At 37.8% G+C, this 17,035-nt stretch overlaps 3 protein-coding genes across 7 annotated transcripts in view; 2 read left to right on the forward strand and 1 right to left on the reverse strand.

Moving 5' to 3' along the window:
* The window catches only part of LOC105828712 (growth arrest-specific protein 2), a 38,888-nt gene extending 34,265 nt beyond the window's left edge, over positions 1-4,623 (forward strand). For 3 of the 5 annotated variants that reach the window (XM_036287249.1, XM_028191338.2, XM_028191337.2), the window contains exons 7-8: positions 902-1,027; positions 1,598-4,623. In XM_036287249.1, the coding sequence (XP_036143142.1) occupies positions 902-1,027; positions 1,598-1,810 (339 nt within the window). In that variant the 3' untranslated portion in view covers positions 1,811-4,623. The remainder of the gene's footprint in view (positions 1-901; positions 1,028-1,597) is intronic. The other 2 variants (XM_028191340.2, XM_036287213.1) reach the window with 2 other exon arrangements.
* Positions 4,624-4,909: 286 nt separating this feature from the next.
* On the reverse strand, positions 4,910-7,991 carry LOC105828713 (septin-2). Its single transcript, XM_012667189.3, has 8 exons — positions 7,959-7,991; positions 7,310-7,427; positions 6,865-7,201; positions 6,361-6,472; positions 6,074-6,266; positions 5,766-5,893; positions 5,518-5,691; positions 4,910-5,415 (listed from the first exon to the last, which is right to left on the reverse strand). The coding sequence occupies exons 1-8, from the start codon at positions 7,989-7,991 to the stop codon at positions 5,242-5,244; spliced, it is 1,269 nt and encodes a 422-aa protein (XP_012522643.1). The 3' UTR covers positions 4,910-5,241.
* A 1-nt stretch (position 7,992) lies between these two features.
* The window catches only part of LOC105831026 (neurobeachin), a 348,598-nt gene continuing 339,555 nt past the window's right edge, over positions 7,993-17,035 (forward strand). The window contains exon 1 of the mRNA XM_036287669.1: positions 7,993-10,406. Within this exon, the coding sequence (XP_036143562.1) occupies positions 10,236-10,406 (171 nt within the window). The 5' untranslated portion in view covers positions 7,993-10,235. The remainder of the gene's footprint in view (positions 10,407-17,035) is intronic.

Genomic DNA, 17,035 nt, shown 5'->3' on the forward strand with positions numbered 1-17,035 from the left:
TCTTTGAAATGCATTTTGCATTTCATTACTTCAAAAGTCCCTTCTACATTCGATGAAGAGCACCGAGGAGTATTTCGTTAAATTCCATTTCAAAGGTTTTCCAATCTTTCTATATAATGTCCTATATAGTAGAACTTTTGATCAAATTTTGAAGGTAAGTTAACGATTAGTTATGTGTTCCTGACTTTTTAAATTTTTCGACCGTACAGTTTTCTTTGAACTTAAAATATAACTTTCTGAAATCTTTACTCTTTTATGCTGAAATATTTAACAAGATTTGAAGAAGTATTTTCATTCCTCCGACTTTCGAGAATTAGAATAATATTGTGCGGTGCAGAAACGCTGCCTTCTTCCGCGTGTCACACGAGAAACGCGTATGCGGAAGAATAATTTATATCTATTCCTATTAATGTCAACGTAGCTTCGCCGATGTATTCCACGCACGTTGTTTTTCGTCGTACCTTCGCATGTCGTCGAGAAAACCTTGGTCCTACGTGTTATTACAGACGTCGCGTTTGTGCATTATAATCATTATCGTGCGAGAGGGAAAAGGTATACGGAAAGGGACGATGGGAATCGGCGTTTTCTCTCGCATATGTTTTCCACGCACGCATCTGTGCGAGCGTGCGCGCGCGTGTCGGATTCCCGCCTGCCGCAGCGGCGGAAGTTACGCACCGGAGTGGCCTATCTCTTCGGCCCTTTACTCCACGCTGCGACGACACGTCGAAGCGATTTATCTCGCGTGACAGCCGATCGTTCTTCGTCCGTCCGACAATAACGGAGGCGGGCGGTCCGGTACACAAAAAACGCTCGTCTAAATATACCCACAATATATCCTTGCATTTTTGAGCGCACCTCTCTTAAGTATCTCCCAGCATCGCGTGCATCTCTCCGTCTGCAGGTGCGAAGAGCCACCGAGGCCGTCCAGAGACTCTGCCAGTGCCCGTCCAATAAGTGCTCCAAGCTGAAGGTGCGCAAAGTCGGCGAAGGCCGCTACCACATCGCGGGACGGAATGTCTTTATCAGAGTAAGTATATTCAGCTTCGTTACATATGATCATCGTATCTCTTTTTAAAAATTTAATTATCAAAATTGATATCTCTTAGAGTAAAAATTGAGCTTTTGCGATAAACTGAATAAAACTCTTATAGAAGTAAATGTTAACACTTGTTAACAATCTCAAATTTTATAGACAATATGTTAGATATTTTATAATAAATTAAGCATCAGGTGTATAATTAATACAATCATGAGAAGAAAATGCCGTTTCTCTAAGTTCTTCATGGTTTCTTAAGATGCCTGTAGCATCGGAATCAAATTGACGCAATTTAACTTAAGATAATTAATTCTACAATAAGTTTTAGTTTATGATTGCGTTTCAAATCCGACAGTTGAAAAGTGGTATTTTCTTTTCATGAAGTTAAACATTATTTGTTCTTCGAAGTCCTACCTCACGTCATTTAAAAGCTTCCGCAGAAGGCCTTTCTCTGAATTTAGAGAGAATCTCTTTCCCTTTTTCTTTATTCCCATCGTGTCACATAAATTCGCCCGGCGAGCGTGCCAATCGCTAACAACCGCGCCGCTGACGTGTTCACAGCTTCTCAAGGGACGGCACATGATGGTGAGAGTGGGCGGCGGATGGGACACTCTGGAGCATTTTCTGGCGAGGCACGACCCCTGTCAGGTGAGGGTCCTCAACCGCGAGGGCACGCCGCCTCCTGGCACCAAACACGACAGCTTTTTGCACATTCGCGCCAAGTATCGCAGTTCGCCGTCGGAGCCGAGCCTCTCACGTCGATCGCTAGCCTAGAGGAGAGCACGTGCCTAATCACGCGCCCACGATCGCACACGCGAAGCGCGGGCCACCCCTTCGGGCAATCCTGCGTGACGCAAAGCTGCTCGCAGCACGCTTGGTGCACGTGCGAAATTGATATAACACGATAATTCCGATACACTGGATGCGGTACCGTTATCGCATCCCCTGGGCACCACGTGGGTTCGACGGTCCGCTGTTGTGTCGGCGTCAAGCGACGCGGTGAAACGACGCGTGGCGGCTCGGGTTACCGTAAGAACGGCAATAGGCATCATCGCACGATTTTTCACGCACGATACATTCCTCCTTTCCAACTACGTTCGATGAGTTGGCGATTTTGAGGGAAGAAAGGCGGCGCCGCGGAAGCTAAGCGCTTGCGGTCACTTATGCACATTCCAATACTCATATATTATACGCTATTTGCGAGTTCTCTCCACGTGGCAGAGAAATCCTCGGCATACACGCACCGCCTGTACCGCTGATTCGTAACGATACGCCTGCTCACACCCCGAATTGCGCGTACAATTTGTTACGTGTAATCACGTAACATGTCGGTATTAGAGAAGAGTACCAGGGATCGGTTATTTTTTACTACGTCCACGTCAGGTGGTTGAAGAGCACGCAAGGTATCGAAGAACATCCTCGTAGACGCGCAACACGCCGCGATTTTTTAGGGGAGCCACAGCGAATAATCAGAATTCTGTATCTAAGATCCGCGTCTGCGATTCAGACTTTGACTATTCGGGCTCTTATGTTATTATCTCGTTAACGAATCAACCATGGGTGCTTTCATCTCGAACCACCTCTTCGGGCACTAACGTTTGCAGCGTCTGAACCAGGAAGTTCTTCGGCCGGAAAGCGCGTTGCACCCGGTAATGGTAGCGTTAAGATCGCAATGACCAAACTTTATTTTCGAAACCGTGTCATCACGGTAATAATATACTAATGATACAAGTAATAATAGAAACTTCTGAATAAATATCCACTTAAGCTCAAGCGCGCCAGCGCTTGTACATGCAATAAAAGAAGTAAAAGTGCAATTAAAATCTCAGGTAGAAAATCGTCCGTGTCATGCCTTAAAAAAAGATCGACTAATCTTTTTTCTCTTTTAAGGAAATTTCTTTGCGATGCAAATAAATGTTTTTTTTTTAAAGTAACAATTATAAGCGGCTTGATAAAAATTTCGTAGTCGAACTGAATAATATTGTTATGATTTTATTATCGATATTGTATAACGTAGCTTTTAATACTCAACTCTATTCGAATTTCAACTGCGTGTTTTGGTCATTGCTATATATCCTATGAATCAATATATTCTTACGGTGCACTGCCATATTTTTGCGGCAAGCACGCGATTAGGCACTTATATCATAATAATCGAAAGGGTCGGCTTAATTGCTTCTGTGTATTATTTTCTACACATTTGAATTAGGAATCACTTTGCAAGATATAAATGAATCTTTCTTTGCGTATAAGTTGAATCACGGATACTTACGTAATCATATATCGTCAAAGAATGGTATGTCAATATTTAAGAGCGTTTTTTAAAAGTATACGTTATCAATTTTTCGCACTTTCATTTGAGTTGTAATCTCTCTTGTGATTCTCATTTCAGCCGGCCCCAAAATTTATAGATACACATTTAGCATTCAATTAATATCTAATACAACTTTGTATCGCCTAACATGTAAAGTGCTTTATGGTAGTTGCCACGATATATATGCACACACACATCACATATGTTTTGTACTTTTATATAAATATCTATATGGTAAGTTAAAGGATATATAATCGGCGTATTGCCAAGATAATTAAACCGTATAATTATTCCGCTTACAGAAGTGCAAGAGCACAGTGTGCAAGGGAATACCAAAGCAAAGAAACACGCGACGAGTAATGTCGGCTCGTTGAAGCCAATTAAATCGTCATCCGTGATTTATTTATCATTCATGTCGGAAGTGTGGTTGTGATTCCCAAATCCGATGTCTTTTACAAATAATCTTTTATGAAATAATCCACGTTCACGGCGCTCCATCATCCTTTGCGAAATAGAACCAGTGTTAAATTGCGATTTGCACTGTGACGCAATAAGCTTAAATTTATGAACTATCATATTTGATACAGGACGTTACAGATACGATTACTTGCGAAGAAAGTTACTTCTTAGTTTAAAACCGCCTTGCCTAATTGAACTAATTTTCGCCATATTATGTAACTGTAAATAATACGTCGCTTTGACATATCGATAGATAATTGATTTAAGTTAATCGTACCTGCTTTATATCGCGTTAATGTATATTAATTGCGGATATTTTGCGTATAAACTCCATGTATATTACTCTAATAAGTTATTTATATATATAACTCGTCAAGCGTCTTTTTATTACAGATTACGTTATCGTTAGTTCGAATTTCTTGATATTACGCTATTGAGACGCGTAACATAGAAGAAACTGCATTTTGATGATATTAAACTGTTATAAATTTAAGTTATTATTTATAGTATTGAAGCAGTATAATTGATAAACATGTATTTTAAAACGGATTATTGCCTACTTCAATACTGCTTCATCGTAATCATTCGGCTATTAATAAAGTATTATAATAACATCATATCGCATATATATATGTACGTTTAGTCTTTGTTTATAACTGCACTAAGCTTTTGCAAATTTTAAGATTTTGTCTAATTTTACAGAATATATCGTATTACTACATTTTCTTAATCAATTCAACTAAGTTCAGAATTATTATGTCGATTGTTATATTTTGTTGAACAATAAAATATCTGACAGAGTAAGATGTTCCCGAAAGTTTTGTGACTAATAGATCACATATTTTTTAGATTCCGATATCATAAAAAATAATATTACCTTTCCCTGAATAATCCTTCGATTCTAAAAATTAAGTTTTGATTGATATTATATGCAATGTAAAAATATTTGTTAAATCAAAAATTATAAAAACTTTTATACTTTACTTGTTATCCATAATTTATTGTTATTACCTTAATTTTTATAAGCTGTTATCATGTATTACTATTGTATTATTATTGTAGTTATTTTTAATTAATAATTAAGAAAAAGGGAGAAGGTATTTTTATTTGTATATTAAACATATATTTCGTATAAAATCAAATTCATTACAAATTAATTTTAAAATGTTTGGTTAATCATTATCTTTCATTAGAGTTATATCTATATAATACGAAACATATGCGATTTGGAGCGTATTTCTAGAAAAAAATTTTTGGTATATATTTAATATATACGGAATATACTTATAAAAAAATGTACTATAAAATAATATAATATAATATCAAGTATACAGGTATATTAATAAAATAATAATACTATTATTGGCTAATGCAATTAAAATGCAGTCATATTCAAATGGTATAAAAAGATATCGTCATAATAAAGTGCATTTTACTTCTTTTTGCTTTTGCCTAACGTCAGCGTGTGATGTTGAGGTTGCTGTGCAAACTGCGCTTTTCGTCTATTAAATTCCATTATATCGTCCTCAAGTTTTTTACGACTATCCTCTAATTTCTTCTTCTCTTCAGTATGATCTTTCTTCAGCTTATCGAATTTACTATGGAGCTATGTAAATAAAAACATCAGTAAATATTGATAACAATAGCTCTAATAAATTAATAGAAATAAAAATTTGATGCTATACAGATATATTGAAAACATAATTACCTCTTTCTCTGCTTCTTTTAATTCAGTTTCTTTCTCTTTCACTCGTGCGACAAACATCTGTCGCATCTCGTCCTCTTTTTGTTGCAATTCTTGCAAGTGAATGGATCTCTTTGCTTCGCATGTCTGTTGAAAACTTACGGGTTTGTTGTCACTGTCAACATCAGTAAAACCCATCTGAAAGATCATAAAAAATTTTAAGAGAGAAAACCTTAACTTTTATGAAATTTCTGATAAGTAACAAAACGTACCTGCTCCAATCTTTTCTTCCGATACAATTCATAGTGGCGGCAGTGTGTTTTCTCGCGCATGTCTTCCATGTTAGTACTTATCAGCATCTCGCGTAGTTTTACGAAGTCACAATGAGATTCATTTTCGACTGTAATACGAAAGATATGTTTTCAATTTGCTTTTCTTTTTCAAGTACGAATATAATGATTGAAATGGAAAGGAATATGATGAACATAAGAAATATAACAAGCTCGTTATTCGACGCTTATATTCCTTTCTATTGCATTATAAGAAGCTTTAAGTTTGTAAAACAAATAAAATTTTTAACCTTGAACTGTGCCCCACGGATATTGACGAGAACGCATCATTTTGTTACCCACGCGAACGAAATCGGTACTGCCAACGACAGCAAAAGGTACGTGAGTGTTCATGGTGACGTTTATATCTGCTACGCTTTCATCATCAGTTGGAAACTGATAAATATGTATCCCATTGTTTTGCAATTCAGATATTATTTTGCTCTGAAATAAAAAACATAATAAACAAATAAGATTGTGGTGTAAATGACAAAGATCTGAAGCAAATCAGAATAATTTCAATGGAAGTGAGATATACCTTAAATTTCTGTAATTCAGTCTTTGATATTGTATCTGCCTTAGCAATAATTGGAATGATATTAACTTTGGTATCCAGTTTTTTCATACATACTAGATCAATGGATTTTAAACTGAAAGCATAAGAATGCATGTAAAATTAGAGCAACTATTGTAATTCAGTAATTTATTACAAAATATATTGTAAAATTTATTGTGAAATTATTAGAGAAAGGTTGCAAATAATGGCATAACAGCCATTTATTTTTTGGAAAATAGGATCTCTCCTTATAAACTGAGATGTTCATTTTTAAGTATGTAAAAACATTAATTATTACAAAATGTAAAACAGTATTATAAACATTGCTATATCATTTAAGAGAAGATACTTTCTATTTTACATTTATGTTTTCAAAGTTTTATATTTTTTGTTTCAAAAACATTATCCAAAAACAAAGTGATATGCCAATATTGGTGTTCTTTGTCTATAAAAACAATTATTAATCAATTTACAATGTGTGCTTACCCATGGCCAGTAGGACATATAAAATAAAGACATATATGAATGCGAGTGTCATGATAGGTCGCTAGATTGCGTTTGATTTTCAACTCCTCTTGCAAATAAGCCTCAAATTGTGCATCTATGTAATCGACAACCGCCTTGAAGCTGTCTTCTTTATTGATTTGATCACCATAACCAACAGTATCAACAATAGTCAGCTTCAATCTGACATTGCTTTCTTGTAGTTCATAAGTATGTGCCTTAAGCTTTACAGATGGTAAATTATGGGGACTGGGACTAGATTCAAAGCTTGTGTTAAAAAGTGAATCCATAAGTGTAGATTTTCCAAGTCCAGTTTCACCTGTAAAACCAAATAAATAAAGACTAAGTATTTGCTACAAATTATTTCATTCAACACTTAATACAGACATATAGTAGAATTCATTAAAATAAAGTCAATACTTCGTACCAATGCAGAGAATGTTGAATATAAATCCATTTTGCACTGACTTGTTCACTAACTGACTAGGCAGACTGTCAAATCCAATGTGGCCAGACAATTTCAAGTTACGTATCATAGACTCGATCTAGTAACAGAAATAACATTCTAATTCTCTCAATAAGAAAGAGAGAAAGAGAAGTAAAGAGAGGAGTGGTGGCTACATCCATAAATAGATGAAATAGATGCATGAAGGAATGCTCAATTCGATGTACAGTTATCATCATGTCTGAAAGCCAACACCCTCGCATGCGTACACACACACACACACACACACACACACACACAGATACACAGTCTCATACATTTGAATGTCCAATTGTATTCGTACGTATACAAGCAGTGACAGGGAGTTTTTTTTTATTCGCAACAAAAGGACGGCGAAAGAGAAGAAAAAGTAGAGATATATTAATTTCGCGAGACAGGGAGGCTTTTAAACGTCCTCCAAGCGGAGATTTGTCAAACTCCGCTGATGCATTTCAACAGACCGATACGTGAAATTGCGGGATAAGGGGAAATACATGCGGGTTGCTCGGTCGGGCGATACGAAATTCCAAGATGATACTTGTCGCGTCGCGATGAAACGAAGGAATTGCGAACAAGGAATCCGTCGTAGTACCTTAGCACGGTCAATATCCTCCGTCGCCGCCATTTTTCCTGCGATTCTGCTGGCTGCGAACGTCACGGGAGCGAGCACTCTCGACGGAAGCTGTAACCACAACCGGCGGCCCTCAAATCGAAGTGTTACATGCGCCACTGGGGCCCACTAGCTGACTGGCTGCGACGGCGACGAGAAACGCTGCCACTAGATCGCAGCACCGGATAGGCGGTTAGGATTAGGAGAAGAGATAAGAGGAAATATCGAGATAAAGGAGCAATGGACATTATTTATTTTGGTCCATACTGTGCAGAGAGGGAGAGAGAAGTAAAAGGTTTTCACTCTTTATGGATTGGATTTGAAAGCAGCTCATGATAACGTAAGAAGAGAGAAAACTTTAAGATGTACACTAGAGGAATTAGGAAGTGTGAAGCATGTGAAGCCAAACGAATGGAAGATTGAAACAAGGTACAAGGACATAAGGTGACAGAAGGATTGGCAAACGTTTGCAGCACGATGAAGGGAGCAAGACGGAAGCTGTGAGAAGGGTCCTTTGATTTTCAGCTTGTATATAGCGAAATGAGATAGGCACACATGGAATAGAAGTACAGGAGAAATTAGGTTAGGAGTGGATATGGTAGGATGGATATATTCACTAGAGTAGGCGTATAGGTAATAGAAAGTAGAGGGAAAGGGTTAAATAGAAAGATTAGATGAATATAGTTATAAGTTGTAAGAAGATTATAAACAGAGAAAAGATGGAATGATAGGTGAAAGACAAATGGTGAGATATGACTAGATTGTAATATAGGCTTTTACGATTAGAACAGTACAATAAGATATGTTATGTTAAAGATGCTAGGAAAAGAAAAGAAAAAGGGGCAACTAATAAGGTACGGAATCTAGATGTATGGATTTGTAGAAATAAATTTGAATAGAGGATGGCAAATGGAATGTTTAGGGAAAGAGAGGAGAAAGGAAAAGAGGGAAAGGTTTTTGTAGAAAGATTAGCAAGTAAAATAAGAAAGAATAATTATAATGCAAGATCTACAATGTCAGCAGGAGTAATGGAATAAGGAGTAAGAGTAATAATTGACCAATTAAAAACCGGGAGTAAACGAAATAGGCAAATCTAATTTCATATTTCTTACTTCTTCTACTCCATTATTCCTGCTAATATTGTAGACCTTGCATAAGGCTAATATTTCATGTGTCGTACGACAAGCTGTTTGAACGTTCTCGATTGGTCATAGACTAGAGAGATTTTCGAGTCTCTAGAAATGCTTTATCTTATTGCTAATCAAAAAGTCTAATTAACTTGTCATACGACACATGAAATATTAGCCTAAGAGTGTATATAGTTATAGGTTGAAAGAAAGAAGACTGTGAATAAAGTGAAGATTGAAAGATAGTGGTGAGAAAAATGTTTAGATGATTATATTGTATTTTATGCAGGATTCTCTTCTTGGCCATGAATGCTGAAGAGAATAAAGATTATTATACGTAGGATTCTTGCGATAATATAGGATTATAGCGGAGCAATAAGATATGTTATGTTGTATGATATTAATAAAGCCATGTGATGTATCAGTAAGGTAGAAGGACAGTTAAATAGATGGATGGAAGAATGAGTGTAATAGGTAAAATTGTAAACCAAATCCTCTTTTTGGCATTGTAATACTCAAGTGAATAAAGATTCTTCTACATTAACAGACATAAAAATATTTTACACGCTTGGAAAATAATATTAATGTTCTTTGATAATTAATTAAAGAAAAGATTTAAGAAAAGGTTATCATATTAATCTCTTCAATTTATTATAGATTAAATTTTTGTTTTCTGGAATTAAAAACCTAAACGAACACGAGAATAGCCAGTAGCCTCGAAGAAGGTTAATTAACGTTAATGAGGGATCATTAAACGGGGAAAACGAGCGTCGGGGCATTGACGGGCGCTCGTAAATTCCGCGGCGAGCCGACACATGCGCCGCGGCGGTTTCACGCTGGCTGAGGCGCCGCCGTCGCGACGCCGCCGCGTCGACGGAAGCGCAGCGTCGGCGTGGCTCTCTCGGTGCGAGGAGGCGCGCGTCGGTGTCCGCCTAGGAACATTCGGGCCGGCGCGGCTGGTAGTGCTCACAACAGTGCCCACTTTCTAACATGGCAGATCAATTTGTGTTGTATTATCATGTGACGGCGAAACGCTCCCGCTGATAGGACCCGTAACCTCGTGCGAAGCGAACGTAGTTCCCCGGTAACCTCGCGAGTGTGGACGCGCGACGCGGCTCGCGGTCGCGCTTAAATGTCCGTCGCGATGGCGGACCTCAAGAGCCCGCCGTTCAGTGACATCAAGCGGCCCGAGGAGGTGGTGGCGATGGCGATGAACGACAGCCTCAAGTTCGCCGTGCTGATCGGCCTGATCGAGGTGGGACAGGTGTCCAATCGGGAGGTCGTCAACACCGTGCTACACCTGGTGAGTGCCGTCGCCGTGACCGCACGCGCTCCCGAGAGGAACGGTGCTGGAGCTGCTGCTGCTGCTGCTCTGGCGCGCGCTCTCCGGCGCCGTCGCCGTCGGCGCCTCCTCGCCGTGGCTTCGCTCCGGGTCGCGCGCGATTCCCTCTCTTTCGCTGCTCCGACGTGTGACAGCCGTCAACTGTCAAACTTTCCGACCTGTCTGCGCGCGGTTGTCCGAGTCTTTTTCAATGAGAATCACCCGTTGACAGGTTCTCTCTTTTCCCCGCTGGAGTAACAGATATACGACCTTCCCCGCTCGGTGATTTTCCTAATTCACTTGATACGTCGTCCGACTCATTAGCGACAAACGAGCCTCGGAGCGACTCGTTAACATAACTTCACCTTTACGCTAAATAGCCGATTTCGAGAGCTCGGAGCAGAACATTGGAATGAAATTTCGTTCTGCTCCGAGTTTGGGTCCGCGCGAAATATTATCAGCTCTGCGAATCTCTTCTTTTAAATAATACATTGCACAAGTGTATCTTTCTTTTTCCTAATTAAACTGAGGACTTTTCATTAACAGAATGAATGATGAAGCGGTAGCTCAAATTAAACTGAGAGCATTATATTCCGCCTCGGCGGACCGCCATACCTCGCGGATCACGTCGCGGCGCATTTAGCCGTGAAATGTGCCGTACGATAATCACCGCGCGATAACATCGATCGCCGTAATGGACAAACAGACGTCGGGAAATCCTCGCTGACTACGTACGTACGTACGTGCGACAAACGTCCGATGGTGCATGCGTGCGCGCGACGGCATGCCCGTCGTTACGCAAGCACGACGATCGTTTCGCTTGCAAATGAGCGAATGACTCGCGGATTCGCGGTGACACGCTGTGTCGCCTACGACTGTCTTGTCTTTTCATAATATGGAAGGAGGAGAATGGCTGGGATCCCCCCCCTCTCCCCTGGGAGAAACGCCGATTTTTATCGCGATCGTGAACTTTACAGTGGAGCCCCGTCGCCGTCACGTCAAAGCTCACACGCGCGCGACTCTCCACCCGAATTTCACCCTCTCGTCGCGACGATGCGGAGAGGGTTTATCGAGCCGACGACGGGCTTCTGGCGTGGATAGATCGGAGCACGCACGAACGCGAGCACGTTACACGGAACACTCGTCCGCAAATATCTCTCACACGTGGCGCCGATTAACCGATTGACCGTCGCCGTCCCGGCGACGCTTCGAGTCGCTGCCTCGCCTTTCCATCGTCGATGCACCCACCCGCTCGAGCACACGTTTCTTCGAACTTATAGGCTCTCTCTTTCTCTCGTGTATAACTTTTCTACTTATATTTAACTCGGTTCGATATAGCAACTTGAGCGCGTGGAAGGACGTTCGCGTCAAGTGGAACACCCTACCTCTTTGAAGGAGCACCTCCCGCGTACAAAGGCGAACACAAAAAAAAAAAAAATCTGCGCGGTTTTTACGGGAGCTTCGAAAAAGTTTGCGCCTGGAGCCTTTTAATCTTAGAACATCGCGGAGTAGCTTTATTTTTAATTGCACCTTTAACACTTGATGCGCACACCTTTATTTTCTGGATTTTTACTGAAAAAAAAGTTGAAATATTAGCGAGCAAACTGTTACTTCTGACATTCTCTTTGGATATTTATTAGTTGTAAGAAATTCATTGTGATGACGAAAGAAATATTTCTGTAAAATGTACCTCATTTTTTATCAGTTGATTTATTTGGTAAAAAAAATTTATTCTGCCGTATTTAAATAATTAAATATTTCAGTGAAATAATAAATTTCACAAGTAAACTTTCAAATATGTTTTTCTCAGTGTGTGTGCACATTATGTGTCCATCGTTAATTTTTACCATTTTTAGAAATATATAGAAATTCAAGTGATTTTTAACATATTCTTTAACATCCTTAGAAAGTACTTGTATGATAGTGTATTAAAGAAATTGGATATGAATGTTATATAACTAATTATAACCAACGAGATGTTTCGAAGAAAAGAAAAGTGCGCCGGACACAAATGTCTCAAGGTGTGCATTGAATATTAAGAAATATTCTTTTTTTACGTACTGGATTATATTGGAAAACGTGTTTGTCACGCTATTTGCGCTATTTGCCTGCTCCGCATAAATATTATTGTTACCGTCATGATGCCGGTCGAAGTGAGTATTCATTTTGTAAGCGTTCAAATGTCGCAGTTGCAAATACCAGCAGAACACGTACTAGGAGATAATAACATACGCGAACTCGGAATATGGGATGGTAAATTTACTATATTACGCCAGCCGCCAATATTTCTGAATTATGCGCACCTCAAACGTACATACAGCGTTCCCGGTTTGTATTCTCGCAAAACATTCGTATTTGCAATATCGGTTGAATATTCCGTATTATCGATTTTCCGAGTATATTCAGCAGTTTCCTCTCTCTTCTCTCTCTCTCTCTCTCTCTCTCTCTCTCTCTCTCTCTCTCTCTCTGTCGCTCCTTTTGATATTTTTGCGCATAAAGCGAAAGTTGCACTCACAGGAATGATTTCTGGATTCAACAGTATTATTTTTCTACGTATCATAAAATAACATTGATATAGGACAATCATAATTATTGTTTAGAAAGAAATATTTTTTTTTAGTAGAAAAATTCTTAAATGTAGAATAAAATAATCTTGATATTGTCCCTTTAATTTTCTCAAATTTAGATTTAAATCAGATTATATCACAAATAAATTTTGTGATATAATCTCATGACATTCTTGACAATAGACTGATCTGAGAAAAAAATTGAAGAAACTTTTTTTATTTTGATGAAATATTCACGAAGATTCACAAGGGAACTTTATTACAACCAAAAATATTCGCTAATATATCACCTCACCGCTGAGTTTCCGCGGATGCATTAATTATAATGCATCGCGTCGAATCTTTCTTACGAAAGAGAAAGAGAACGGTTATTTGCACATATTAATCTCTTCAGTTTTATTACTTTATTTTTATTCTTTAAAATTTAAATTTTAAAAGTTACAACGTTATTTTACATCTAATTTATAAGCATTATTTCTAAGTTACATATACCCCATATATCTCACTTATACTATAGGACGGAAAAAATGCAAAAGTTTCTTGAAGATTTTTCTTTGAAATATAAGCATATTTTATATTTCTTATTTTATAGTAGCAGATAGTATAAAGTTTTTATTGGTATAACTTTTTTTCATAAGTAGTACAATAAATAGTACTTGATAAATTAAATTTTTGTTAGGTATATCAGAGTTAACTTAAAGAATACCTAAGCTGAAATTTTTATGCATTATTCTTGTCTTCAGATGTCTTATTTTGACGGAGGAAAAATAGAAACTATCGATCTCACCTTAACATTGGTTTATATTGCATAAGTTTGCAATAAGATTAAGTATATCAAGAATATTTTTTGTCTTGTTATATACTAGAAATTCTTTTTGAGGGGGTGATTTCCCGCAATAACACATTCGTTATCAGTTAATGACAATCACATTATCATTCCGGTTATCAACGGCCAGCGTAAAGACCGTGAAGGCTAATATCGAACACGAAGTTTCGAATTCATCCGACCCTGAATTAGTTAGCACCGTCCGCAATCGTACGATGTGCTGTTGTTGCATAAGCTGTGGCATTTAATCCTATGGCCCCGAGCTATTCGTACGGTCGAGTGCAAAATGTAGTTTGCGAACATATTAGATTATTTCACGCGAAACATATGATTGAAAAAAAAAAACCGTGAGATATTCCCTTGGTAAATGATTATTATGATTTTGTATAAAAGTGAAACGTAACTCCTTTACAATTGCTCTTTTCCGTTAACGCAGCATAATTGTTTCACAAAATTCCACATCGGTTGAGCGAGAGTTTCGCGTTACGGTAATTTTAACAATTGAAGCATTCGAATAATGTTCGTGCGTGTATTATTATAGAAACAATTCGTTACATTATACGAATTCGATATTTATATCTAGACCGAGTTATATTAATATGGTGAAGATTAAATATCAATATCCAAAGTTCAATGTTTCAACTATATTAAATTATTTAATGTGCTTCCGGAATTAGATTCAGTTTTTAAAAAAGCTTTTAACGAATTGAAACTCGAGTAATATCATGTTTCCATTTTTTTACTGCTTTTATAGTAACTCATGGTTAATACGTAATAATATGGTAAGTATATGCAAGGTAATAATATGCAAGAAACGTATCAATGTCCTTCGCGGAACATGTTATGTGCGTTATCGCGAGATTAGACGGATAGTATTCAGACTGACGTGTATTTTAGATAAATATTTTGTCTTTGAAACTGGTAATATTTAACTATTTTCTGTTGTACCTGTGTGGGATACATGTATACGCGTTCAATTTACATGTGAAATGGGAAAGATGATTAAGACAACGATAATTACATTGTGTATCAGCGCGATAGGGAGGTCGCGTCAAAATTTATAACAAGGATTGTGTACCTTCCGAAGAAGATCTCTACCTTCGAATGTGTGTCTACACGCTTTATCTTTTCCGAGAAAAGTTAGCAAGGAATTCTTAATGCGTCGCTTTGTCAATTGATTGACGGTAGTTTCCACAACAACGGAAATCGATGCGATGCATTCGCTTACGTAGGCACATATTTGGTTTGATCGATATGATGGATGTCAGCGAGTAATTAGATGGAAATTCACGAGACAATTCTGCAATTCATCATATACGACATTATTATCGTATCGGTCCAGCCATGTTCCGTGTCATTGTTATTCGCATTCGTCTATGAATCCTCGCCAGTCACTTTCTACGAAATATTTTATTTATGCTTATGACATAGTTTTGCCGCGTGCGCGCTGCTTGACTATTGCACGGTCGGTGTTAATCGATTTGGCTGGTGCATATCGCCTACATGCAATCTTGCTTTCACAACCTCGATGGGATTTGTCTCAGCAAGGTCTATTTCTCGCGGTTTAGTTTAAAAAAAAAAAACGTTATACATACTCAGTGATATTTGTTCTCAGATTATAAAATATCGTGCACGCATGCTAAATCCTTTTATAACTGCAAACGAATGAAGATTTTATTTCATACAATTATCTTTTAATTTTACATTATAAAATAAAATTAGTATAAAAGCACTTTAGGGGTTAATTAGCAGTATTTTTTTATTCGCTCATTATTTTATAAGCTCATTAAGCTAGAAAGATAATATAAAAACAGGATAAAGCTTTCCGTGATATTTCAATCAACTGTGATACTTTAAAACCAATTGTAATCAATTGTAAAATATTTTCCTTACTTTTCGGTGTTAAATGGAACAAGAGGTAAAAATATAATTTCTCATAAATTATTATACGTGTTTAATTATATTTCTTAACTTTTATCGCTATTTTAATATTCGTTGTTAAACAGAGAAAAAAAGAGAGGACAAAAGAAATAGGGAGAGAGGGGGGAGGGAGAGAGGGGGGAGGGAGAGAGAGTTTCGTGGCGAACAGTTATTCTCGTTTGATATTTTTACCGTAGCTGTGCACTCTTGACACAATTTTTACGTCATGATTATATTCGCCTCCTCTGTCGATTCTTTTCTAGCTAATTGTATGAGCGTGCTGCGACGACGACGAACAAAACGCGTGGGTCGGCTTGTACTTGTTCATCGCCCGTTTCTTTTGAATCACTTAAGCGATTCGAAGCGATGTATCATATCCGCGACCGGCGCCGATATTAATCGTTTTACATTCGCGTTCCCTGCTGTAATCTTCCGCGATAATGAATTGTGCAGAGGTTGTCATGGCGGAGCAGAACTACCCTCGGCCGAATAAGCGATATCCGCGATTTCACGTACCGCCGATAGTCCGTCGCTAATTGATCGGACAAAAGCGTGATTTTGCAATTTCCATATAAATGGAAATGTAGATTCCGACATATTGCAAACGAAGATTCACTATCGTCATGCGCCTATCGCCAGTTTCTATCCGTGTGGACTGGTGAACGTGGGCTATATGTTTATCGATCACCGATTCCGTTCATGCGTGCGACGTGTACGCATTTACGTTCGCGCGCATTGGCTGACGGCGAATCGTCCAATGGGCGTAAATGATCGAAATGTAAATAGCGCTAAATTTTCAAAATCTCACCTCTCACGGAAATGGAAAAGCGAGCAAACGTTGCCGGGTAGACAGATACAAAAACCGCGATACTTTACTTCACAAACAGTTGACGAAATGTAACGGATTGTTGCAATGTTAAAATTTAACGATAAAATTAGTACTTAGGCTGTGATATAATCTTATCTTTTATGTGACGATACAACATAAAAAGGTGCTTTGATAACGTAATTTTCACATCTATTTTGACATCCATTTACTTTATGCGCACCGTGTAATTGCATTTGCTTGTAGGATTTCATTTTAAAAAATAATGTGAATACATATACATATTTAATATACACGTATACATATTTTAATAGATTACAGGTGAATATATCATGTTTAATAAATAACAACGCCATATGAGAATAATAATAATAATAATAATAATAATAATAATGATGATGAATTCGCAAATATCAATATATTAATTTTCAACAAAATATTTAAAATGTTAAAATTTACGATTGCACAATTG

Source organism: Monomorium pharaonis, chromosome 1, assembly GCF_013373865.1.
Source record: "Monomorium pharaonis isolate MP-MQ-018 chromosome 1, ASM1337386v2, whole genome shotgun sequence".
Lineage (NCBI taxonomy): Eukaryota > Metazoa > Arthropoda > Insecta > Hymenoptera > Formicidae > Monomorium > Monomorium pharaonis.